Source organism: Vidua macroura, unplaced genomic scaffold (assembly GCF_024509145.1).
Source record: "Vidua macroura isolate BioBank_ID:100142 unplaced genomic scaffold, ASM2450914v1 whyUn_scaffold_109, whole genome shotgun sequence".
In the NCBI taxonomy this organism is placed as follows: Eukaryota; Metazoa; Chordata; class Aves; order Passeriformes; family Viduidae; genus Vidua; species Vidua macroura.
This window is the reverse complement of record NW_026530543.1, coordinates 799,883-824,348: the sequence shown is the minus strand read 5'-3', so window position 1 is coordinate 824,348 and position 24,466 is coordinate 799,883. Positions and strand designations below refer to the sequence as shown.

Here is a 24,466-nt window from a genome sequence, read left to right as displayed (position 1 = left end):
CCTAGTGTTGGAGAATGGCAAGGAGGGGGGATAAATATTAAACGTTGATTATGAATTATTAATTATGAATTTTGGCAAGTGCCTGAGACATCTGAACTGTTACTTTTAGTGATCAGTAGGTTCACAGGAGATCCCTAATGTGCTTTCAGCCACTCTGCCCATGGACAGCACCAGCATCACCTCTGCTGGAGCCATCAGGCTCAGTCTGAGCTCTCCTTTCTCCAAGCTGCAAACAGAAGCTGCCCCCAGCCAGTGCCCTGCAAACAGGCAGGGTTCTGTCAGGCCAAGGAGAGTGCACAGAGATTTGGGGTCTGTGAGTGCTGGCACGGAGAGATCAGGTACAGGGAAACACCTGCAGGAGGAAAATCTCCAGGAAGCAGAGAAGAGATCAGGCAAGGAGAGAGAACAAAACCCAGAAGTGCTGTGGCAGGGAGAGTTTAGAGATGTGCAGAGGATCCCCTCCAGTGCAGCCCCTCCCTCTGCACAAGCCCCCTCCCTCCTGTGCCCCCAGCCAAGCCTCTGCCCTCAGGGCCGGGGCTCCAAGGCGTGCAGCCCCTCCTGTGCAGGCAGAGCTGCAGCAGAGCCGTGGGGCAGCTCTGCAGCCCCGGGCCCAGTTCCCTCTGCAGAGCACAGGGCTGGGAGCAGCTGCCCGGCACTGGGGGCTCTGGCAGGGGGCACAGCTGGCTCAGGGTGACACAGCTGTCCCCAGGGCCTGGCTCTGGGCAATGCTGTCAGTGCAGCCAGGGAAGGAGCTGCATCTCCCTTCATCCAATGCCATCAGAAGGATTCTTGGAAGTCTCCCTGAGATTTCAGTCCAAGCTGGGAGCTTGAATCCAGGATGCAAACCTGTCCTAGAGCATCTCTGAGTTAGAAGATTGATGGGGAAAGACAGAGGTGTTGTGACACTGAAAATGCTGCTGGGTTGGTGAAATGAGCAATGTGAGTCCTTGGCTACAAATGTGGAGCTGGGCTGTGGCTGTGGGCTGGGCTCCATCTGCTCTCCACTGTACCTGGGGAGTTTTTAGGGAAAATGTGGGAAGCTGATCAACCTCCCCCAGAGAAAGGTTAGAGCCCAGAGAAACTCAGAACAGGTGAGAAGGACAGACCATCTCCCCTCACTCCCCACTCTCCACTTTGCCTCACAGAACTTGCTCTGTTCTCCCTGATGGCAGCAGACATGCTGAGGGTTTCTGACATCCAAGAACACCAGGAGAAATATAGGGGAGATTGTGAAGAAAACCCCAGAACTCCTGTGGGACACCCAGTGTCTCTGTATTCCTGGGGAGGGTGTATGGGAAATGGCTTTGATTTTGGTTACAGGTATCTCCTCTAACTCTTCCCTGTCCTTTCTCCATGAACAGGTCCCCCTGTGCAGCCACAGCAAATGTCCAACAGCAGCTCCACCAGCCACTTCCTCCTGCTGGCACTGGCAGACACGCGGCAGCTGCAGCTCCTGCACTTCTGCCTCTTGCTGGGCATCTCCCTGGCCGCCCTCCTGGGCAACGGCCTCATCATCAGCGCCGGAGCCTGCGGCCACCACCTGCACACGCCCATGTTCTTCTTCCTGCTCAACCTGGCCCTCAGCCACCTGGGCTCCATCTGCACCACTGTCCCCAAAGCCATGCACAATTCCCTCTGGGACACCAGCACCATCTCCTACACAGGATGTGCTGCACAGCTCTTTTTCTTTCTGTTCTTCATTGGAGCAGAGAATTTCCTCCTGACCATCAAGTGCTACAACCGCTACGTGTCCATCTGCAAACCCCTGCACTATGGGACCCTCCTGGGCAGCAGAGCTTGTGCCCACATGGCAGCAGCTGCCTGGGCCAGTGCCTTTCTCAATGCTCTGCTGCTCATGGCCACTACATTTTCCCTGCCCCTGTGCCATGGCAATGCCCTGGGCCAGTTCTTCTGTGAAATCCCACACATCCTCAAGCTCTCCTGCTCCAAATCCTACCTCAGGGAACATTGGGTTCTTGTGGTTACTGCCACTTTATCCTTGTGTTGTTTTGTGTTCATTGTTTTCTCCTATGTGCAGATCTTCAGGGCTGTGCTGAGGATCCCCTCTGAGCAGGGACAGCACAAAGCCTTTTCCACCTGCCTCCCTCACCTGGCCGTGGTCTCTCTGTTCCTCAGCACTGCCATGTTTGCTCACCTGAAGCCACCCTCCATCTCTACCCTATCCCAGGATCTGGCCCTGTCAGTTCTGTACTTGGTGGTGCCTCCAGCCCTGAACCCCCGCATCTACAGCCTGAGGAACCAGGAGCTCAGGGCTGCACTGTGGAGACTGATGACTGGATGCATTCAGGAACATTGAACTTCTGGGCAATTGCCAAATCACTTCAAATAAAAGTAATCTTTGATTCTTCTTGTTGGTTTTGTTTTGGAGGTTTGTTTTCTTTGTTTTTCTTTTTCAATATCGTCCACAAAGCAATGTCTTTGTTTCTGCCATTTCTCATTTTGTTTCTCTCCACCTTCCCTGCGGCCAGACTGTGTTAATGAGGGCCTGAGCTCTTGGTGGCTTTAAAGGAACTCAAGGATCTCCCAGCAAAGTTTTCTGCAGAGATGCCATTTTGTTGCCTTCTCTGGAGCTGCAGCAGCAATGTCTGTGTGCAGAGCTGGGGGCAGATCAGTGCTGGCACAGCAGCTGTGCCCAGCAGCAGCAGCAGCACTTGGTGTTGCCAGTGCTGCTCCCGTGGCCCTGCCCCGCTGCCCTGGTGGCCCTGGTGTTGCTGCAGGGCCTGAGTGCTCTCGGGGCTGGGCACAGTCCTGGGGGTGGCAGTGCCAGGGCTGCAGCAGGGACAGGCCATGGGCACTGCTGGGGCAGCGCTGATGCCTCAGGCCAGGGCCTGGGGGCTCCAGGCTCCTTGTCCAGGCTCTCTCAAGAACACGGCCAGGCCAATGCTCAGCACAGAAAACCCCCATGAGCAGCCCCAGGATGGCTGTGGGCAGGCTGGGGGCAAACAGCACGGCTGGTGCTCTGCAAGGGCCCTGGGGGAGACGGGAAGGAACAGCAGAGCAGGGGCTGATCCATCCCCAGTGCCCTGGACAGCCCAGGGCAGCGTCCCAGAGCGTCCTCATGGAGCTGCCAACAACATCCCCCCTCTGCAGCCCTGGCCTCTCCCTCAGCTCACACAGGTGCCGCATCCTTGCAGGCACAGACACAGCAGCACTGGCTCAGGAGCCCCTGTTTGCATTGCACACAGCAGGCGGGAGCACCCCCGTGCTGGTGCTGTGGGGACATGAACCTGAGGGAGCACAAATGCCATCAGCCCCTGGGGCCAGGAAGGGCTGGGGGACGCCAGGGAAACCACTCAGCTTTGTCCTGGCCTCTGCACTCAGCCAGAAAGTTTGTTCCCATCAGCTGGGAGTTCCCTGTCCCACTGCAGACGCTGTTGCTCAGAGCCAGGGCTGCCTGGCAGCCAACCCCAAACTGCCCTGAGCATTTCCTTGGCTTCACCTTTACTTTCTTTACTCTTCCTGATACAAATTTCTTTCTCTTGCCCAGCCCTGTTCCCTGCCCTGCAAACAGCCCATCCCTGTTTGCCCTCTCCTCTCTGGCCCCACTGCCCATTTCAGTTCCTGTCTTGGCACCATGGGAATGTCCCTTGGGGAGCAGGATCATCCCACAAGTGCTGCAGGAATTGTCTGCAGGCTCCTGCAGTGCCTCGTGCTGCTCCCTTGCCAGAGGCACCCCAGGCCAGGGGGGCACATCTGGGCTGCTGTGTCTGCCTGTGGGGCTCCCTGTTCTGGGCAATGAGGGGCTGGAGAGGCTCTGCAGGACTGACAGGATGGGCTCTGGGGCTGTGAGGAGAAGCTGAGGGACCTGGGCTGCTGCAGCTTCTGAAGAGGAGGCCCAGGGCTCCTCCTGCAACTGCTCCAAGGGTGGTTTCAGAGAATCACAGAACCAGCCAGGCTACAAAAGACCTTGGAGATCATCAAGTCCAACCTGTGCCCTGACACCGCCTTGTCTCCCCTGAGCCTTCTATTCTCCAGGATAAACAACCCCAGCTCCCTCAGCTGCTCCTCACAGGACTTGTGTGGCAGAGCCCGCACCAGCCTTGTTGCCCTTCTCTGGACACACTCCAGCCCCTCCATGTCCTTCATAATTGGGGGCCCAGAACTGGACACAGCACTCCAGGTGCTGCCCAACCAGTGCCCAGTACAGGGGAAGAATCACTGCCCTGCTCCTGCTGGCCACACCATTCCTGATCCAGGCCAGGAGCCATTGGCCTTCTTGGCCACCTGGGCACACTGCTGGCTCATGTCCAGCCTGCTGTCCATCAGTGCCCCCAGGTCCCCTTCTGCCTGGCTGCTGTCCAGCCCCTCTGTCCCCAGCCTTTAGCTCTGCAGGGGTTTTTGTGGCCAAAGTGCAGGACCCGGCACTTGGTCTTGTTAAACCTCACCTTGTTGGACCTGGATCCAGCCTGTCCAGGTCCCTCTGCAGAGCCCTCCTACCCTCCAGCACATCCACACTCACACCCAGCTTGGTGTCACCTGTGAATTTCCTGATGGTGGATTCAGTCCCCTCATGCAGATCATCAATGCAGACATTGAAATCCACGCTGGCTGGCTCTGATCCCTTGGCCATCCTGCGGGTGCCCTGTGATGGCACTCAGGGTGATCTGTTCCAGAACCTTGCTGGGCACCGAGGTCAGGCTGACAGGCCTGCAGTTCCCCAGATCCTCCTTCCAGCCCTTCTTGGGGATGGGCTCACACTGGCACCTCCAGTCCTCTGGGGCCTCCCTGGTGAGCCAAGACTGATGAGAAATGATGGAGAGCAGCTTGGGGAGCTCATCCACCAGCTCCCTCATCCCCCTAGGATGGATTCCATCTGGTGCCAGAGACACCTGTGAGCATCTGAGTGGCTCAGCAGGTCCCCAGCTGCTCCCTCCTGGATTCCAGGGAGCTGTTCTGCTCCCTGTCCCCATCCACCAGCTCAGGAGAACACTTGTCCTGAGCATGACCTGTCCTAATGATGAAAATTGTGGCAAAGAAGGCGTTAAGCAGCTCAGCTTTTCCTTATTTTTAGTTACTTTATTCCCCACTGCATCCAATAAAGAGTAGAAGTTCTACTTATCCCTCCTTTTGCTATTAGTTTATTTTTAAAACACTTGTTATTCTTTTTCACAGAAGTGGCCAGCTTAAGCTCTAATTGATCTTTCACCACTCTACTTTCTGCACGACCTAACAACATCCTGAAAGATTTCCTGACATGCCTGATCTTCTGTCCAAAGTTGATGCACCCTCTTTTTTCCTGAGTTCCCACAAAAGCTCCATGCACAGACAGAACAGTCCTTTTTCCTCTCTGGCTCAACTTTGGCACAGAGGGACAGGCTGCTCCTTCCCCCTTAGGATTTCTTTCTTGAGATGTGTCCATCCTTCCTGGACCTCTTTGTTTTTAAGGGCTGTTTCCCTGAAAGAATCAGTACTTGATTCGCTACTCTCCAAATCTGCATCCTGAATAAGCCCAGGTCTGCCCTCCGTAATTCCTGCATAGAAGTTTGGTTGATGCCCCTCCTTCTTTCACAGAACATTGAAAACTTGACTATTTCATGGTCACTGTGCCCCAGGCAGCCTCTGACCACCACATTTGCCACCAGCCCTTCTCTGTTTGTGAACAGCAGGAGACAGAGCTTTCCTTGGGAGTGGGAGTTACCAAAAATTCGGTAAAACAGAACACTCCTTAACCCCGATGTAACATTAGGAAGCAGCATTCTTTATTCAGCTGGATGCACGGGGGATAGCTCCTCCCAAAGCCAAGCATGCTGAGTGCAGGACAGTTTCTGTTCATATTCTGTATTTTGCACACATATTCATTGATTGTCCGGGACTAAACACACAGATGATAATCATTTCCCCAAAATCATGAACACATTTCCCCTCCCCTTTTGCATGCGTTCTTCTGTCCTGGGGGGTCTCTCTGGTGGTCCCTGGTGGTCGTGGACCCCGATGTTCCCATCAGCCTGGCTGAGCTGGCAGGACACTGAGGCTGGTGAATTTCAGTATCCCTTCTCACACAATGGGCATTGTGTGGTTTCCATAGGCCCGGGGTTTTGGAAAACGAGCATTGTGTGTGCTCAGCAGGTGGAGACAAATTATCAGCTGGGAACATGAGGTCACAGAGTGGGATATGACATCACAGAGTGGGTTGTGCAACCCACAGAGTGCACAGAGGTAATTGTGCAACTATGATATCCGAGACTGTGTCTGTGACATCACAGAGTCAGCTGTGACATCACAGGGCAGAGGTCTGACATCACAGGGCAGGCTATGACATCACAGAACAGGCTGTGACATTCGAGACCAGCTGTGTGACATTCGAGAAATGTAGAGGAATTTCTCATGGAACAAGGGCATCATATCCTTGATGGCATTTCTTTGCAGGAACTGGACAACCCTGGCCTGCAGATTACGGCGATACTTTAGTTACTTTAGAAGTATTTAGGACATCCTTGGAAAGACAATAAGCTTTGTATGAATACAATAGTCTGTGCTGGATGCTGAAAACTGTCACGTACTATAACCTGATCAGACGCTTGTAGTATAACAGCCAATCAATAAGTGACTTGTAGATGTAATCATATGACCTTAACCAATGAATGTTAATTAGCTATTGTATGATGTAGGGCAGTAAGGGATAAAATATGGATAAATTAGACCATAAAGGAGGATGACATCTAGCCATAGTGGTTTGAGTGTCATTACTCCGGCCGGCTCTCCGTGGGACCCTCTTCATACTGGCACCATGAACAGGGACTCCTTTGCTTAAATGCAGATCGCTTACATGCGGAAGGCTCCCAAGCATCAGGTAAGCACGTGATTTGGGAGCCAGAGAGCTGGAGGCAGGAGAGGCCTGGTAGGCAAATTCAAGAGCAGAGTCCAGAGCTTGATTGGCCAATCAAGCCCCTGCCAAGGTAAGACCACGATGGAATTAGACGCGGCAGTTAAATTACTGACAACTATCCTCTCAAAGAGAGGTGAGGACACCAAAGAAGAAGAAGTAATAGCCCTAATAAAATGGGCATGTAAAAAAAAGGAAAGCTTTCTGAACCTGCCCTGCTCTTTAGTGAACCTGAGTGGCAAGAGGTAGGAAACTACTTCCAGGACATCAGGATAGAAGGTGGAAAAAATGGAAAAGAAGCAAGGGAGTTAGGAGTTACTTGGAAATCTATCACCAATACTTCAGAGACTATGAAAGCTGAGAAAAAGGTAGCTGCCGCAGCCATTGAGGATTTGGGAGGCAATGTGAGTGGAACAAAGCAACAAGTTCCTTCCAAGCCGTCACGTCTCGCTAACTGTTTTGGAGTTGGAAAGGTCCCCATGAAAGGAATCTCTGCCCCTGTTTGCTCTAATTTGCAAAAGTTGCTAAATAATCCATCACAAAAAGAGGAGGTTGCCCCATCAGAGTCTGCTGCAGCTGATTAAAAATTAGAAAAAGTAACTGATCCACCTTCAAGAGAAGCCAGAGATATGGAAGCAGTGGCTGAAGCAGCAGAAATAGAAGAAATTCCTGAGGCAGTGGGTGATGCAAGGCCGAAAAAGGCAGCTTCAGCTTGCGGGCAGAAAGGAAAAGAAAAGAATGCTGCCCTTCCCTGTACCCTCTTTTGACTGACATAGCATCAGACGAATCTATGCTGTCGGCTGAGTCCGAGGGAGAGGAAAAAGATAGAGTTGGAAGGTCAAAGCGCTCTGAATCTAAGTACAAAGCTAAAAAATCGGATTCTAAAGACTCAATTCAAGAAGTGTTAAAGAAATTAGCAGAATTATCCATACGGCAGGAACAATTGGAAAAACGAACAGACCCTGTGTCAGTGCTAAAGACTATTCCGACACCCCTTTCCATCCCAGTCCCTGTGACACCCCCTGTGGAGCCTACTGCTCCACCCATGCCCGGATGCCTTGCAATACCCCCGCAGGGAACAAGGCCGGAAAAAGATCCAATTCAACAGCGATGGTCAGGTGTGATTCGAGATGCTATCATAGAAGGTGAATGGCAGGCTGCCAGTTCTCTTGCTTGCCCTGTAATAGTAATAATTAAGCCAATTGGGAACCTCATGATTGGAAAATATTGCAACCAGCAAAACAAGCAGTTACTACCCATGGTATTCGATCAGAAGCTACCCAACAAATTATTCCGTTTATTTCTACAGCAGATGTCCTTGCCCCTGCTGACTGTGCAAGAGTTGCTTCCCTTCTCCTCACTCTGTCTCAGTATTTGTTGTTTGAAAGAGAACGGAAAAGATTAGCAGTTGAAGAAGCAAATAAACATTTAATAGTAGGAGATCCTCTGTATGGTATACAGGCAGACATGCTAACTGGGCAAGGACCCTATTCTAACACACAGGTTCAGCTACAATATCCTATTCAAATGCACCAAATTGCCCAGACTTTAGCCCACTGAGCTCTTCTGTCTGTACCTGATAAGAAAAAACCTGCACCTTACACCATTGTCCACCAGGGAAGAACAGAGCCCTATGGACTATTCCTAGACCGTCTGTCAGCAGCAATAAAAGATAATGCAGATTTGCCTCCTGAACTCCAGGAACATATGTTCCGCAATCTCGCTTTTGAAGGAGCAAATGCCAGAACGAGAGCAATCCTGGCAACATTACCACAAGGGAGCCCAGTTGACAAAATGCTTATGAGAGCCACTTGGGCAGAACAGAATAATCAGACAGCCGCCTTCACGGCAGCGATGAAAGAAACATTAAAGGAACAAGGTCATGTAATTGCAGCTGCTCTGTCTGGAAACAGAGGCAAGCAAGCTAAAATAAAAGGTCAAAATAACAGAAAGATTAAAACTGCTACCTGCTTCCCATGCGGTGAATTTGGGCATATGCGGCGAACCTGTTCCAAAACCATTTGGTGTCATGTGTGTAACTCTGACACTCATGCCACCACTGCCTGTGCTCACAAACCGTCAAGAAACATGCAGAGCAGCGCGACCTGTCTCCGCACAAAGACACAAGTACAGACCCCTTCAACCCAACACAGCCCTTCGACACAGATGAAAAATACGGTTTCCTATACCAGCGCGTCCCAGCCACCCGAGGGAGTCTCGGAGTGGACGTGGCAACCACAGTAGAGGTAACCCTGAGCAACAAAGAGGTAACATTGATTCCAGCTGAAGTAAAAGGCCCTGTGCTCAGGGCTGAGTCTCCAGCCGGAGGGCTTTTACTTGGCAGGTCATCAACAAGCAAACAAGGAGTAATTGCATTACCCGATGTAATAGATGCAGATTTCATAGGGCAAGTACAAACCATGGCCTGTGCTTTACAACCACCTGTAACAATTCCTAAAGGCAGCAAGATTGCACAAATACTTCCTTATGACAACTTTCTTACACATTGAGAGTATTATGAAAAACTCAGAAAACAAGGCCAAGTAGCTAATATAAGAGGAAATAAAGGTTTTGGATCCTCTGGATATGGTGTGTTTTTCACATTGGACCTTAATCAAAATATCCAAAAATTCAACTGAAAAAGGGCAGACAACAAATTAGTTTAGAACCACTACTAGACTCTGGAGCAGATGTCACCATCATTAATCAACATATGTCGGCTCAGACATGGGAATTACAATCTCCAGTTGCCCAAGCAGTGGGGGTGGGAGGAGCAAAAGCACCAAAACAAAGTAAAGACTTAATTACTTTGCAGTTTGAAGGCGGCCAAACAATTGTAATTAAACCTTATGTAATGCAACTTCCATACACTTTACCAGGATTGATTGGACGGGATGTTTTGTCACAACCAGGACTGGTGCTGACAACAGATCAGCATTTTGTGCCACGGCCACTGGGCGGCAGCTGCCCATTCTAAAAATTACATGGTTAACTGAAAAACCAGTGTGGGTAGACCAGTGGCCGATGACCTCAGAAAGGCTGCGCATTGCAGAAGAGTTAGTGCAGCAACAGCTAAAAGCAGGTCACATTCAACCTTCCACAAACCCTTGGAACACTCCTATATTTGTCATCCTGAAAAAAATCTGGCAAGTGGAGACTTTTACATGATTTACGAAAAGTTAATGATCACATTTTAGGTATGGGTGCACTGCAAAGTGGCCTTCCTGCTCCTACAATGATCCCACAAAATTGGCAAATAATAATAATAATAGACTTAAAGGACTGCTTTTTCACAATTCCTTTACACCCTGATAATATACAGAGGTTTGCATTTACTCTGCCATCTGTCAACTGGGCAGCCCCTGCCAAACACTATGAACGGGTAGTTTTACCCCAGGGGTCCAGAAAGAGTCCAAGTATGTGTCAAATCTTTGTGGATTGGGCACTTCAGCCTGTGCGAAAGTGATGGTCTCACATGCTCATTTATCACCACATGGATGATATTTTGTTTGCTGCCAAATCTGCTTTAACAGATAGTGAATTTGAGTGGATCATCAACCATTTGCACTCCTGTGGACTGACTGTTGCCCCTGAAAAGGTCCAGCGTTCTGTACCATGGAAATACCTGGGTTGGCTCATCTTGGACGCTCAGATCAGGCCACAAAAGGTAACCATCACTGCACAGATCGGTACTCTGCATGATGCTCAAAGGCTTTTTTGATACTTACAACATTCTTCTACCTTCTCCCCATCTTTATGGAAGCACCAGGATTAAGGGGAAGAAGTTGACAAAAACCAGAAAAGTTCTTCATTAGCAAGGAATTTATGCATCAGATATGAGATAGATGAATATGCAACAGGCTGTTGCTTTTAAGGGTTATTCCTCTGTTCGCAAGGCATGTTTTTGGCAGCTTAGTGCCCAAGAACATCCGGACATCTGTAATTCTTTGCTTTTAATTCTCTTGTAATTGTCCCAAACCTAAATTTTTATTGCTCTAATTGTATTGCTATTTTTATAATCATTTTATTATTATTAAACTTTTAAAAATTCTAAAAACAAGTGATCGCATTTTTCACAAAATGTTTCATCAAAATGCATAATCATTGCATCGACAGTACAGAATCCCTTTGGCAGATGCAAAAGGAGTTGTTCGTTCCTGTCCTCAGTGTAGTCATCATGGGCCTGGTATAGGGTTTAAACCCAAAAGATTTAAAAGCGTTCCAAATTTGGGGAATGGATGTAACACATGTTCCTGAATTTAGAAAGTCTAGATGTGTCCATGTAACAATTGATACATACTCTCACTTCATTTGGGCCACTGCCCAGGCTGGAGAAAAGGCAGTTCATGTTGAAAGATATTTAACAGCCTGTTTTGCAGTTATGGGAGTGCCTGCAGAAATCAAAACAGATAATGGCCCTGCTTACAGTAGTTTATGGGTTGCTAGATTTATGATAACATGGGTGGTGAAACATGTCAGGGGAATTCCACATTCCCCTACAGGACAGGCCATAGTCGAGAGAGTAAATCGCACAATAAAAGAATACTTGAAGAAACAAAAGACAACTGAGATGGATGCAAGTAAACGGTTAAATAAAGTATTTTTTACATGGAATTACTTGTCTCTAACAGAAGGAAGAGAGGGGCCTCCTGTTGTTATGCATCATCAGGCTATTGAAAACAGTCAAAATCAAACCATTCCTGGGATGCAAGTTCATTCTAAAAACATGTGACTACGGGCAACTGGGAGGGACCCAGTCCAGTGTTCTTTATGGGTCAAGGATATTTCTGCATTTCCACAGGTAAAGAACCTTTGTGGGTCCCTAGCAGATTTGTCTGCCCTGCATGTCAACCCCAGCAGAACAAAGGGAATATTGATATCAACTCTACTTCTTCCCAATCTTCAAGAGACTCCACAAAGAACTTGGACCAATCCCACCTTCCAGAGAAGACGTCGTGTCAAAAATAATAGCAGGACAAGCATTTGGACTGCTAGCTTGTAATGCTGTGTTAAGAAAGTGCTATAAAAACTCTGTTTGTGAGAATTCTGGAAAGCAAGCTGACATAGTGGTACATTGCAGTAGTTGTAGAAAGAATTTTGTTATACAGTGGAACCACTTGCAAAATGATCATGCTTTGTGCTCAGACTGCTGAGATGTCATTGTTAGTATTACCTTTGAAGAACCTGATAGAGCATTTCTGAACCTTGAGCCAGATCAGCCTTTTCCAGAAACATGGATACCAGAAAGGATTGATGGCCTATACAAAGCTTTCTTTTGGCATCTTTTCACCAAGGCTTACACTGGTGTCTTAGCCACAAAAAGAACGCAAGCTCTTAGCCTGTGGTGTTCATTTTGCCAGTTAGGAACAAGAATTACAAAAGGATGAAATTGTTTCATTTGATTATAGGGCTGTTAGGACTGACAAAACTGTCCTTGGAGGAGACAGCATGGATTAACATCCAACCATGAACAAATATGTGGGTTACCTGGGCCAATCAGACAGGGCAAAAATCATTCTGTTTATCACTAGCTACCCCCTCTGATCCCTTTTCTACTTGCTTAATCAGAGTTCCTTTGAACAATCTCACAGAATTCAGGCCTTGGACAAAAAGTAAAGTATATTCCAAGCCTGAACAAGCAGCAGATGAGTTTTCTACTACCGCCTGTTGTTGTTGTTGTAGCAGGACAGGAACAAAGAACTCCAGTTCAGAAGGCGAGAAGGCAAACTGATTTATTTCAAATGCACCGCTCTCTTTAGCGAGAACATTGTGCAGACAAATTTCATTGGTCTTAAAGTAAAATCATCTCACACCATTGGTGCGCTCTGAATGACACCTGGTGGCAGAATATATCTATAAACAATATGAACAACAAGAGACATAGTGAATTCTTTACATTCTTTTCCAACTCTCTCCCAGGCCCAGCCTGGTAGAAATCTCTCTTTTTCTCTCTGACTGAACTGAGAATATCCACAACAATGAAATGAAACAAAAGGCGTTCCAATTAATTGCTGCAAACAACTCAACATTTTGACAAACCCCCCCTAGGGTCCCGAGCATTCTTAATTACAAAAAAGGACTGAATATTACAGGTGTCATGGTTGGACACTGGCGCAATGCCAGCGTCCCCATGAAAATGCACCTTCCTTAAATAAATGCTGTGAGATGTTATCAGGAACAGAGCAGAGCAGGCCCAAGCTTAATAACAAAGGAAAAAAAACTTTATTAAACTACTACTAATACAGAAAACACATAAACTAAATCCAGGATGAAGACCTTTTAAACCACCCCTCCTCCTCCCAATTCCAAAAACACCCACCATGAAAACATCACCCGGGATTCTTGATCAAATTACCACCCTTCAGGTAATCTATACTTAAACTATCAAGGGAGAGAGAAGTCTCTCTTGCACCACAGACCCCCCAGGAAACACAGCTGCCCCCCTGTGTTTCCCTGTCACACATGGCAACCGCCCGGAAAAAAAAAAAAATCTGCCAGTGTGACACTCTCCATTCCATGGCACAGTGCTCTCACCACCGTGCATGGACAGACTGCTCATAGGGCTCCTTTAAGGATGCTTTGCCACGGACCCAAAAATACAACAGTTCAGTTTCTCATCCTGGGACTACAGTCCCCCCCATTTTCCCCTGGGGCCGAGGGGTCCAAAAACAGGACTCATCTTCTTCCCGAAGACAGAGGGTATCACCATTCCCTCTTCAGCTTTCTTCGTTTCTCGCCATTCTTGTGCTGTTCGAAGCTGAAACAGGTCTCCCTGGGTCACCACTGCATCCCCCTAAAATGCAGTCTCTATTGCAGGAGATTTTAGTTCAGTCCATGGCTAACAAGAAAAGTCCAGCCAAAAGCTACTTCATCATCTCCTCCCACCTAAATATTTCTTCTTCTAACATCTCAGGTCCCGGACCATCTCTCTTCCACTACAAATCAAAGAGGAGTAATACTTTTAAAAAGCCCTCATTTCCTGGAAAGGGTTAAACGTTCAGACTCCTTGGACGGCTGATATCTCGATCCGGCGTTCCGCCTCCCATGCTGGGCATTCCCCCCCCCCCCTCCTTCTCCTCTGCCGGCAGATTTCCAGGTGCCGCCAGGCTCTCTGTCTCTTTCCCTCTTGGGGGGGGGGGGGGGGGGGCGCAAAGGCATCTCTACTTCTCTCCACCCTTCCGTCCACAGCAGCTGGCTCGGCTCCAGACCCCCAGCCCCTCGGCCTACCCAGACAAGGCCGCGTGGCTTCCCCTCCCCCACCCAGCACGAGGCCGGGCAGGGGAGGTCTGCACTCTCTGACGACCAGAACCAAAAGAGACAGTTCTCCTGGGAGTTCTTGCTTTTAACCCCCTGTGTTCTCAGAGGCGTGTCCATACTTTCAGTGGTCACTCCAGGTGCCAATATCCAAACCTGACCACTGATTGGTTTGACCCAACTTCCTGGAAAAAATTCACTTCCATGTCAAACCACGACAACAGGTATAGAACCTCAGGAGCTTGACATGTCAGGGTCAGCTCCAGGAAATTACTGTCTAGTTTTTGGATTTCAGAGAAAGGATATTAGCTCAGAAAACCTTCAGGCATTCAAACCAAGAAGTAATAGTACTTGCATTGCCCCTGGATCCCCTTGGTACAACAACATTCCTGCTGTTTGTTAATATTGGATTTGGCCTGTTCCATGGTTGAGGGCCACGGCACAGATGTAACCTCCAGGAGTATCCCTCATTTGTGGGGATCGTGCCTGGCCTGCCATACCTGCTAAAGCAGCAGGAGGACCATGTTACTTTGGCAAATTAACATCATTTGCCCCCAGCATCCAACAGGTACTCAACATAAGTCACAAGTCTCAACATGCTAAGCGTAGCGTACACCAATTAGAATTAGGACCCGACTGTAGAGATGATGTTCAATTGTGGGGACGACCATCTGTCATTTTAGCATCAATTTTTGCACCAGGAGTTGCTTCTGCTCGAGCTTTTGAACTAATGAGACGACTGGCTTGTTGGACAGGGAAACAAATTAATATCACCTCAAAATATTAAGTGAGCTCACCACTGACATTGGCAGTATACGACACGCTGGATTACAGAATCGTGCCGCAACTGATTTCTTGTTACTGGCTCAAGGACATCGCTGCGAGGATTTTGAAGGAATGTGTTGCATGAATCTTTCTGATCACTCTGCTTCCATTCACAAGAGACTTTCCCTACTTCAAGAGAATATGAAAAAGCTTACTATTGTTGAAAATCCTTTGGGAAAATGGCTCAAAGAATGTGGAATTACTGGATGACTGAAAACCTTCTTGATGGAAGGAATTAGAATCCTTCTTGTCACTTTTGCTGTGCTTATTATCTTTGGCAGTATTTTTTTGTGTATGAAGAAAACTTTAGAGTCTACTGTAAATAGAGCCTGGCTTGTCCAGAAAGAAAAAGGGGAATGTGTAGAGGAATTTCTCGTGGAACCAGGGCATGATATCCTAGATGATATTCATGTGCAGGAAGGTGCTGGCAAGAGTATCCTGCGGGAACAGGGCTCTGGGCTCTGGCTGGAACAGCCTGGTTTTGCTGCCGTGACCCCAGGCAGGAGTTGAGGCAGGTGAAGAGGCAGCAGGCAGCTTGTGTTTGTAGAGGGCCTGGGGCTGCACCTCTGAACCTCCACCTCTAAACACACTTGGGGGAATAGGAGCTACAGCTGGAGTGCCTGTCCTGAAAGGACCTGAAGTCATTCAGCCTTGCCAGCTTTTCTTAAGAGTGTGTTGGTGTTCCCCAGGAAAGCTACACGTTTGGGGAAATGCCTTTGGAGGAAAGGGGCTTGCTTCTCAAGGGAAGTGCTTCCCAGGGAGGCAGGTGCAAGTGTCCCCCTTTGGCTCTCTGGGGTCCTTTCAGTCTTTGAGGCTCGTTGCACTTGGCAGAGGGGCAGGGCAAGGGAGGAGGCTGTGAAGAGCAGGTTTGGCATCCGCCTGGACCTATGGAGACCAACCCAAGCACCTGCAGCAGGGTGTGTTCCCCTCTTTGGACAGAGGTGTGAGCAGGAGCGCCTCTGTCCAGCCGTGAGCCCCAAAGTTCTCTTTGAGAGCTGTGAATTAAAAGGCCTTTATGCACACACTTTTCACATCTTCCCTGTCTGCTGGGTTTCAACTCTTGGCAATATGCATTTGCCTCTTTCTTGGTGGAAGCTGCTGTGGCCCAGGGCCAGCACAGAGCTGGGCTGTGTGGACCATGCAGCGTGGAGAGTCTTGTTTGATCTTGGTGTGTCCCTGGCCTCAGAAAAGACTGGGAAGGTTTGCCTCCCAAGGCGTCCTGCCCATTGGCTCTCCCTGTGCATCTTGGAGAGGACAAGGCAGGCATTTCTGGCAGCTGGGCATCAGCAGGCCTTAAAATGGGGCTGTGTTGTGGAGCGAGCCCAGCTGAGATACCCTGAGAGGAGCCCAGTGCTCCTTGCTCCCCTGTGCTGACACATGAGCGTTTCTCTGGTTTCGGGATGACCCTGGCTGTGTGAGGAGGTGCTACGTGGACACGGGACAGCCGGTCCCATCCCGCTGGGTCCCAGCAGTGCCTCGCAGCAGTCCTGCATCCACGTTAGGATGCTGGCCAAGAGAGGTCCTGCAAGCTGAGGCAGCTGATTTTAAGCTGGTGCAGGTGCCTACAGGTCAAGGCCAACGGTGTTCCCTCAGGATATAGCAGTCCTGAGGGGTCTCCCTTATTCAAAGAAATCGGCAGACAAATGCACTCTCTGCCAAAAGCCCTTTTACTGACCTGGCAGGAGGGCAGGGCTCTGCACCCACTGAAATGTTTCTCCACCACCTATAAATTCCAGTGGGTTGATGTAGGAATTGTATCAAACATACCATCCATCTTTACACTGCTGAGGTGATTCGATAGGCAGGGGGTTAGAAATACATTGTGTCAGATTGCTGTACTTGAAGCTGATGTCCAGGCCCTGGCCAGGAGCCGTCTCCATGCCCCAAAGCAGCACAAAGTCTTCCTCATGGCTTCCCTGCACAGGGCTGACTCCACATTTGCCCTTAGTTCTTCTGGCAGACTATGGCTAAAGCTTTTTGTCAAGTCACTCTCAGGTCAAGTTAGGCCTGCCAGGTTTTTCTTATGCTAACTGGTGCTTAGTACTTCGGTATGTCTGTGCTAATTCCTTGTTTACTCCTGTGAATTGCTTGTGCTTCCTTCTGTCAAACAAAGGCCTTGTTTCCTTGCCAAAGGTGCCTGAGGCCACCCGCTCCTTGTGGCAGCAGCTGCCTTCTTGTGGAATGTTCTACCTCCCCGAGAGTAAAGAGGGAGCTGGAGAAAGAGCTTGCCAGGCTGCTCTCCATCCTTCCCCAGCACTCGTGGGTCAGTGGAGAAGTCCGAGCTGAGCACAAAGGTGCAAATGGAACAGCCGTGCACAGGAAGGCTCGGTGGGAAGGATGATCCAGGAACCATAGGCCTGGCAGCCTGAGCTTGCTCCAGGGGAAGGCCTTGGAGCAGATCCTCCTGAGTGCCATCCCACGGCACCTGCAGGGAACCAGGGCGTCTGCTGGAGGGTGGGAAAGCTCTGTGGAGGGACAGGGACAGCTGGGGCTCCTGGCAGGGTGTTGAGGGCTTCTGTGCAGGAGTTTGGGGGGGTTGGTGCTGGTGGGGTGTTGGAGAAGGAGTTGTGTGGAAGGTGAGAGGTCTAGGCTGGAATGTGAGTCACTTGGAAGGCAGCATCTGTGCTTTGGCACAGCTTTGGTTAGGGAGGGCAGAAAGAATATCTGTGGCTTTTCCTCTTCATGCTCCTGATTCTGCTGCAGGGAACAAGAGGAGAGAGCTGCACTTTACTGGCCACTTAGATATCTGTACCAGGGGGAGGATTCGCCCTTTTGCCATCTACTCATTTCTTTGGGCTACTTTTGTACCATTGAGTGGACTTTGATTTCTTGAGAGCTTTTATTCCTTAAGAGAATTAGGGTATTATCATCCCTTCATAGAAAACCAAAGAATGGCCCTTGATTTTGCCCTTTTTTTGTGTAGTGTTAGGTTCTGTAAAGTGACCCTCAGTGGATGAGGTTAAGGCAAATGAGTTGCTGCTTTGAGATGGGAAGCAAAATTCCAAATCTTCATCTCCTCAGGCCATCCCAGGTAATTTGGGAAGTTGGCAAATTTTTGGAACTACTTGAGTTGAACAATGGGAAGTCAAGATTTCCTGAACTGAGGATTCTTACTTGCCAGATTCTTCTGTGCCTTGGCCACTAAGGTGTTTTTGTGCAGAAGGCAAGAACTTCAATGAGAAAATAATTTCAGCATGGAGTAAGAGCTTCTGACAGAGACCAAGTGTTCCCAGCAGTTGCTCCAGGTGCTCCTGCCAAGAGCCCCTGCAGGCAGGAGCGGAGCCCCCAATGCACGTGGGCTTTGGCTCCCTCTGGCACAGAAGCCCCCCACGGGCACAGGTCTCTGGGGCAGGAGAAGGGCACCAGCGCTGCCAGGGCCCGGGGGGTGGCAGGTCTGCTTGGGCAGGGACTCTGCCACACCTGCTGATGTCAGCGCTCCCCGGGCCCCAGGGGTCCAAGCAGCATTGGTGCCCTGGCCCACACGTGCCTTGTCTGTGTCACACCCGCGGGTTTAGGATGGCCACCAGCCGGGACGTGTCCCAAGGAGGCCATGCCAGCTTCTGTGGAAGGCCCCGTGCCCTTCCCAGCACAGCTGCGTTGGCAGCCCTGGGGGCTCCTTCTGCCGCCCTGAGCCCGCAGAGCAGGGCAGCGTTTGCTGATGGTTTCAGCCATTCCTAAAGACCCTGTCGGGCTGTCTTAGACACTTGGGGTGAGGAATTCCTTCCAACCTGGGCCACTTTGGGTGGGTCGGGGGCGGCCCCAGGGCAGGGGGCAGTGTGTGCAGGGGCCCTTTGTGACATGGTGCTGCATGGTCACCGTATCATGGAACGGGACTGCGTGTCCAAGGGCCCTTTGTGACACGGGGTGACATAGGAGCTGGCGGTTACAAGGCCACGCCAGAGTGCTTGGAGCACGCGACGGGACAGGACGGGACAGAGCGGTGCCGTGAGGAGCCCCCGCACAGCGCACTCGTTCGTGTCTGACCCGGAGCTTTTCCCGGGCGTTATTCCTGGAACTGACCTCGAGGCCAGACCCTTGAGGGCAGACCGTGGGACTTGGTGCCCCGGAGGCATCTCCCATCCCTGCCACCGGTGCCCTCGAGGCCTGACCACAATCCTTGACAGGAGTCTCCTGTCCCTGTGGCAGGAGCCCTCAAGACCAGAGTGCAGGACTTGCTGTCCTGTAGCCTTCCTGAGGCTTCTGTCTTGAAGGTGCCTTCCAGGCACGACTGCAGGACTTGCTGACTCGGAGCTTTTCCAAGGCATCTCTCCTACAAGTAGCCTCAAATCCAGTCACTGCCATGGAGCAGAGATCCCTGAGAGGGCCCAAGCTGGCCTGGGTGCAGGAGGAGGAAGAAGGCCCTGGAGCTGCCCCAGTAGAGGAGATCAAAGAGGTGGTGCAGTTCAAGACTCTACAGGAGGGTGAGTAGCAGAGCTGGGCTTAGGGTTGGTGCCTACAGCCAGCTTGGCACCATTGCATCCCATTGCATCCCATCCCACTGCATCCCATCCCAAGGCATCCCAAGGCATCCCAAGGCATCCCAAGGCATCCCAAGGCATCCCATCCCATCTCCTGGGGACATGCCCACGGACAGGACGGAAGAGAGGCTGGGCAGAAACCCCGCAGCGGCCGTGCTCCATCCCCTGGGGCATCCCTGGGCTGTCCCTGCCTGGGGAGCGCAGGGCTGGGCTGTGTTCTCCAGCCTCTCCCACAGCCCCTCAGCTCTGGCTGCGCTCACTCTTTGCCAGATGCAGCCGTGGACCGCACACAAGAGCAGGACCCTGCCCGTGGCCTCTTCCGCAGAACAGTGGAGGTACTGCAGCCATCCCCACCTGGGCTGGGCCTGCTGTCACCGCTCAGCCGAGCACTGTGCTTGGAGCATTCCGTGGAACATCCCTGGCTTCCTGCCCTTCTCCTACACCTGGTTTGCAAATTCATCAAGAGGATTCAGGAGGAAGAGACCAGCACCATAGGCACAGGGCTCAGAGCATATTCACACACCTTCAAAATCAAGACCTGTGCTGGCCTGCTGGATATGCTCGTAGAGGAGGGGTTTTGCAATCCAAAGCAAATAAGCAGCCTGTGGTTTGAGGGTTTGATCCTCCCAGGAATTGCTTGGCCTCCCAAGCCACTCCCACTGGTCACTGGAAGCCTTTGAGGCCATGGCAGTGTGGTGGGAAGGGAAGCACTTCTCTGGGGAAGCTGGGGACATTCCTCCCTCTGGCAGCTTTCCAAGTCTCCCCGTGCCTTCTCCAGGTGCCCGCCATGGTGAGGTACATCCACCAGTGGCTCATGGACAATCAGTTTGCTGAGCAGAGGCTGAAAAGGGCCCTGCTGGATCTCACTGAAGAACAGCCTGCTGATGTAGTAATGACACTCCTGTGTGTGGCCCCATCCTGTGACAGGTATGGGGCCACCTGCCCACAGGGCTCAGTGCTCTCCACCCCATCAGCCTGTACAGCCTGTGCCAGATGTCTGACCAACAGAGAGTCCCCAGGGCCCTCTGGCTCCTCCTTTTGCCAGCCCTGGCACGTCAGCCCCCGAGCCTGCTGCCATGCTCCCTCGCTGCCCCTCAGGGGCCTGTCCCCACAGGCCTGGGCTGCCTGGGTGCTGCTGGCGAGGGGCAGTGGGCAGAGGCAGAGCTGGCAGCCAGCTCAGGTCCCCGCTGCTGCCCAGGCCACGGTGCTGTGTCCCAGACCCCCCTGAGACAGAGCTCTAACCCCACAGAGCTGCTTTCACCATGTGGAAGAGCATCATGTGCTCGCCCAGGACTGCGGAGCCGGTGCAGCTGATACTCCTCGATGTGCTGGGGAGTTGGCCAGAGCACAGCACGTTCACCTCTGATGGGGACAAAACCAGTGTCTTTGTCCTGGCTGTGAGTTTCTGCAACTGGCCTCTGCTGGCCCCAAGGCCACCTGTCCAACAGCTCTCCATCCTCCTTGCCCCACTGCATCTCCCTGCCTCAGGCGCTGGGCTGAAACCTGGCCTCGGGGCAGCTTCAGGGGCACCAGGCCCGCTGCTCCCCCTGCGTCTCTCCGGGCCTCTCCCTCCCGTGCTCGGGCCCTGCCACACGGACACCTCGGCACTGAGCGCTGTCTCGGGGGGCTTTGTCCTTTGCAGGCAACTGTGGTGATGTGGAAGATCCTCCAGGTGCCCTGTGTCCCACAGATGGTGACGGTGTATTTCCCCCACCTACTTGTGCATCTGCTCTTCCAAGTGTTCTTCAGCACTCTGGATATGCCAGAGGAGGTCGATACCTTCTGGAAGGGATGCCAGCAGCAATACGGCCTTGCCACCAGCCCCAACAGGTACTCCATCCCACTCCTCTGTCCCTGCCACATCCCTGGGCAGGAGCCAGTGCTCCCAGCGTGACCCGGGCTTTGCTCTGCACGCAGGTTTGCAGTGCGGACCCTGAAGTCCCTGCTCTGCCAAATGGAGCACGAGGATGTGGTGCTGGCAATGGAACGCAAGCGTGGCTGGGACACGCTGCTGTGTGCTGACACCCACCACTATGCTGTGGGTCTGCTGGCCAGGTGAGACCCCCTTCTCCCCGCTGCCTCTGACATTTGTGCTCTGTGCCCAGGGTGCCCCACACAGTCCCAGTGGTCGTGGGCCAGAGGGCCTTGTCACCGAGGCACAGCCAAGCAGACTGGAAAAGGCTGGCAGAGGAGGGTACCCACAAGGAGCCGCCTCCCAAATAGCCCAGGGCCCCTTGCAGGATGCTGGGGAAAGACCAGACCTCTGTGAGTCCGTCCTGGGAGAGGTTTGTGCCCCGGCCCAAAGTCTTGGTTACTTTTTCTCCTGCCAGGGAGATATCCCGTGTCTCCATCCCCTTGTGCTCCCGGATCGCTCACTTCCTGCTCCGGCTGCTCAGCACACAGGAGCCATGCTGGGAGCTACCCGCCCTGGCGTTCCTTGTGGAGGTGAGCCTGATGGCCAGCGCTGCCTCGCTCCGCTGCCTCCCAGCTCTCTGCCCTCTCGTAGCCGCAGCTGCCTGGGCCGGGTGCCCGCGCCCTGTGCTGCTGCCTGGGCCCAGCCCTGTGCGGTTCCAGGCTTCTGCCGGCTGGGTCCCCTGTCACTGCCCTGTGCCTTTCAGGTCCTCGAGTGTCTGAACTTGAGTGGAGGCGGTGCTAACAGAGTCCTGCAAATCTTGTCAAGGCACCTGCGGAGCAAGTGCAGGGACAGGCGTCGCCTGGCGCTCAGGGCCCTTCTCAAGCTCATTGACAATCCCTCGATGGTGAGAAGGGGACAGAGGCTGAGGCTGCGCTCGGGAATGCAGTCGCTTGGGCTTTGCTGGGCTTTAGGCACTGGGGCAGCTGCTCCCAGCTCTCCTGCCTCCTGCTTCAGCTGCCCAAGTGCTCCGGAACAGCCCTTTGGCCTCTAGGCCCTGCGGCAGCAGGATGGCGTTTCACAAACTTGTGTTCCGCACAGAGTGAAAAAATGGGGAGCCTGACTGAAAGTCTTGTGGAGCTCCTGTGCGACGCAGATGGAGAGATAGTTAGCATGACAGTCATGCTCCTCAGCTTTATCTCCCGGGACAAGGACATGCTGATAGCCAGCTCCATTGCACTGCAGCTGCTTGAGGCGCTCCTGCCACTCTTTGACCACGTAAGGCTCGCTGCCTCCAGCCACAGCCGCTGGCTGCTGCCCGGAAGCTTTGTGCCCTGTGGATTTCCAGGCCTGAGCCAAGCTGAGGTCTTTTTTTCTTCCTTTCATACAGGACAATAGCCAGGTGCAGCTGCTCTCCATCCTGCTCTTCCAAGCATTGGTATCTCTTCCACTGCAAAAGGACAAAAAGGCCCTGAAGACACACGTGTGCCAGAGCCTGCTGCCACTCTTCTTCCACTGCCATGATGAGGATGGGCGTGTGGCACAGGTGAGGACTCGTGGGCTGCTGCTGTCTCCCTGGGAGGCGGCTCAGCTGCCTCCTGCCCTGGCGCCTGCTGGGCTGCAGCCTCCTCCAGGCCTTGGCACACGGACACAGGTCCTGCGCCCTGGGCTGTGGGGCCATCTCCACGTCTCTGCTACTCTCCAGGCTTCTCAGGAAACACTGCTATGTGTGGCCAAGTTCCTGAAGAGGAGGGATCTTGAAAAGGTGGTGAAGAACAAGAAGCTGTGGAAGTTCACCGAGTGCCTGGTAAGGACGGCCTGGAAGTGCCAGCCTCGGGCTGGAGAATCCCCCTGAGCGCGGTGCTCAGTGTGCGGGGCTGGCAGCTGTGCCCCTGCCCGCTGCTGCAGCCAGAGGCCGCGCGGGCTCTTCTCCAGGCTCCTGTGGGCCCGAGCCGGGGCCGATGGAACCCCGGCCCGGCGGGGCTGCGGGGTGGGGCGGCCCCGCGGCTCCCCGGGCAGCAGCCGGCCCTCTGCCCGCTCCTGAGCTCGGTGCCAGCGGCTGCTGGCCGCGCCTCAGGGCGGTGCGGGCAGGGGAGGCCGGGGCTGGGCACAGGGAGTGCCCGGCCCAGGGGCTGAGCCTGCGCCAAGCCTTCCCTCCTGCCGCTCTCTCCAGCTGGCAGACGACAGCAGCAGAGCGGCCGAGCACCTGCGCCAGGCCATGCCCTACCTGGAGAGCCCACAGGAGCCCCTGCGAGAGGCGGCCATCAGGTTCCTGGGTGAGCCGCGAGCCCGGGCTCCCTCCCCGCCCCGCCGCAGCTCGGCCCCAGCCCCGCCTGCTGCCCCGGCAGCGCCATCCGGGCCCGGCGCCGTGGAGCCCCGCCTGGCCTGGGCGCTGCTGCCGCCCTCTCGCAGCCGTGCCCTTGGGCGGCAGCGTGCGGCAAGGGCCCGGCTGAGCCCTGCCGGGCCGGGAGGCCGTGTGGCCACAGGGCTGGCAGCGCCGCTGGCAGGGAGCTGTGCCGCTGGGCCGTGACAGGCTCTCTGTTGGTAGGGATGGCCGGGCGGCAGCTGAGGGGGAAGAAGGAAGAGGTCCAGCTCATCTGTGAGGGTGAGTGAGGGCAGCGGGCTGTCAGCGGGGGCTGGCGGGGGAGCTGCAAGCCGTGCCCCGGCTGCGGAGGGCTCTGCTCCCTGTGCGGACGAGGGGCGGCGTGGGCAGAGCACACAGAGATTTCAGGGCCACCTGGGGGATTCGTGGCCAGCAGCTTCGGGCTGATCCCGTTGGTCCCTGCTCCCTGCTGGCCGTGGCCGGAGCCGGCTGGGATGGGCCTGGCAGGGAGGTCTCCTCGGGTCCCCTCAGATCTGGGATCTGACCATGGCTCTGTTGCTCTCTCTTTCAGCCCTTGAAGGCATGACAAATGACATCAGCGTCGGCGTTGGAAGCCTGTCAATTCAAACGTTGTATGTCCTCCAGGCAGTAGAGAGAGCTGGATATTCCATCTTGGACAGCCTGCATGATCAGCTGCGCAGGGCACGGAGGACACGGCCTCGTCTCTTGGGGCTCAGCTGGCTGCGCTGCTGGAGCTTTGCAGAGTGCTGATCCCAGAGGCTCTGTCTGCTGGGGCCACCTGAGCCAGCAGGAATGTTTCATTTCTTCGAGGTTGTTCTTTCCTTTTCTTTGCTTTTCTTTAGGATATAAATATAGGATGTGTTGTAATA

The 24,466-nt window shown here is 52.8% G+C and overlaps 2 protein-coding genes across 2 annotated transcripts; both read left to right on the top strand.

Moving 5' to 3' along the window:
* Nucleotides 1-842: 842 nt before the first annotated feature.
* Nucleotides 843-21,661, top strand: LOC128822905 (uncharacterized). The gene is made up of 10 exons (XM_054004776.1): nucleotides 843-939; nucleotides 1,026-1,091; nucleotides 1,362-1,881; nucleotides 4,538-4,653; nucleotides 19,135-19,344; nucleotides 19,672-19,736; nucleotides 20,180-20,328; nucleotides 20,651-20,798; nucleotides 21,044-21,231; nucleotides 21,319-21,661. Exons 3-10 carry the CDS (start codon nucleotides 1,385-1,387, stop codon nucleotides 21,458-21,460), a joined length of 1,515 nt encoding a protein of 504 aa, XP_053860751.1. The 5' UTR covers nucleotides 843-939; nucleotides 1,026-1,091; nucleotides 1,362-1,384; the 3' UTR covers nucleotides 21,461-21,661.
* LOC128822904 (uncharacterized) lies at nucleotides 21,643-24,466 on the top strand. Its single transcript, XM_054004775.1, has 8 exons — nucleotides 21,643-21,846; nucleotides 22,020-22,160; nucleotides 22,355-22,531; nucleotides 22,644-22,799; nucleotides 22,959-23,060; nucleotides 23,427-23,529; nucleotides 23,802-23,858; nucleotides 24,148-24,466. The coding sequence occupies exons 1-8, from the start codon at nucleotides 21,643-21,645 to the stop codon at nucleotides 24,345-24,347; spliced, it is 1,140 nt and encodes a 379-aa protein (XP_053860750.1). The 3' UTR covers nucleotides 24,348-24,466.

What these genes read in the sequence shown, in the direction of transcription:
- LOC128822905 (XM_054004776.1), top strand. Translation starts at nt 1,385, where the DNA reads ATGTCCAACAGCAGCTCCACCAGCCACTTCCTCCTGCTGGCACTGGCA. An exon ending in ACTACATTTTCCCTGCCCCT is followed by an intron (nt 1,882 to 4,537) that starts GTGCCATGGCAA and finishes CCCCTCATGCAG; the next exon opens with ATCATCAATGCAGACATTGA. An exon ending in GTTCAAGACTCTACAGGAGG is followed by an intron (nt 19,345 to 19,671) that starts GTGAGTAGCAGA and finishes ACTCTTTGCCAG; the next exon opens with ATGCAGCCGTGGACCGCACA.
- LOC128822904 (XM_054004775.1), top strand. Translation starts at nt 21,643, where the DNA reads ATGCTGGGGAAAGACCAGACCTCTGTGAGTCCGTCCTGGGAGAGGTTT. An exon ending in TCCTGCCACTCTTTGACCAC is followed by an intron (nt 22,532 to 22,643) that starts GTAAGGCTCGCT and finishes CCTTTCATACAG; the next exon opens with GACAATAGCCAGGTGCAGCT. An exon ending in GGAAGTTCACCGAGTGCCTG is followed by an intron (nt 23,061 to 23,426) that starts GTAAGGACGGCC and finishes CGCTCTCTCCAG; the next exon opens with CTGGCAGACGACAGCAGCAG.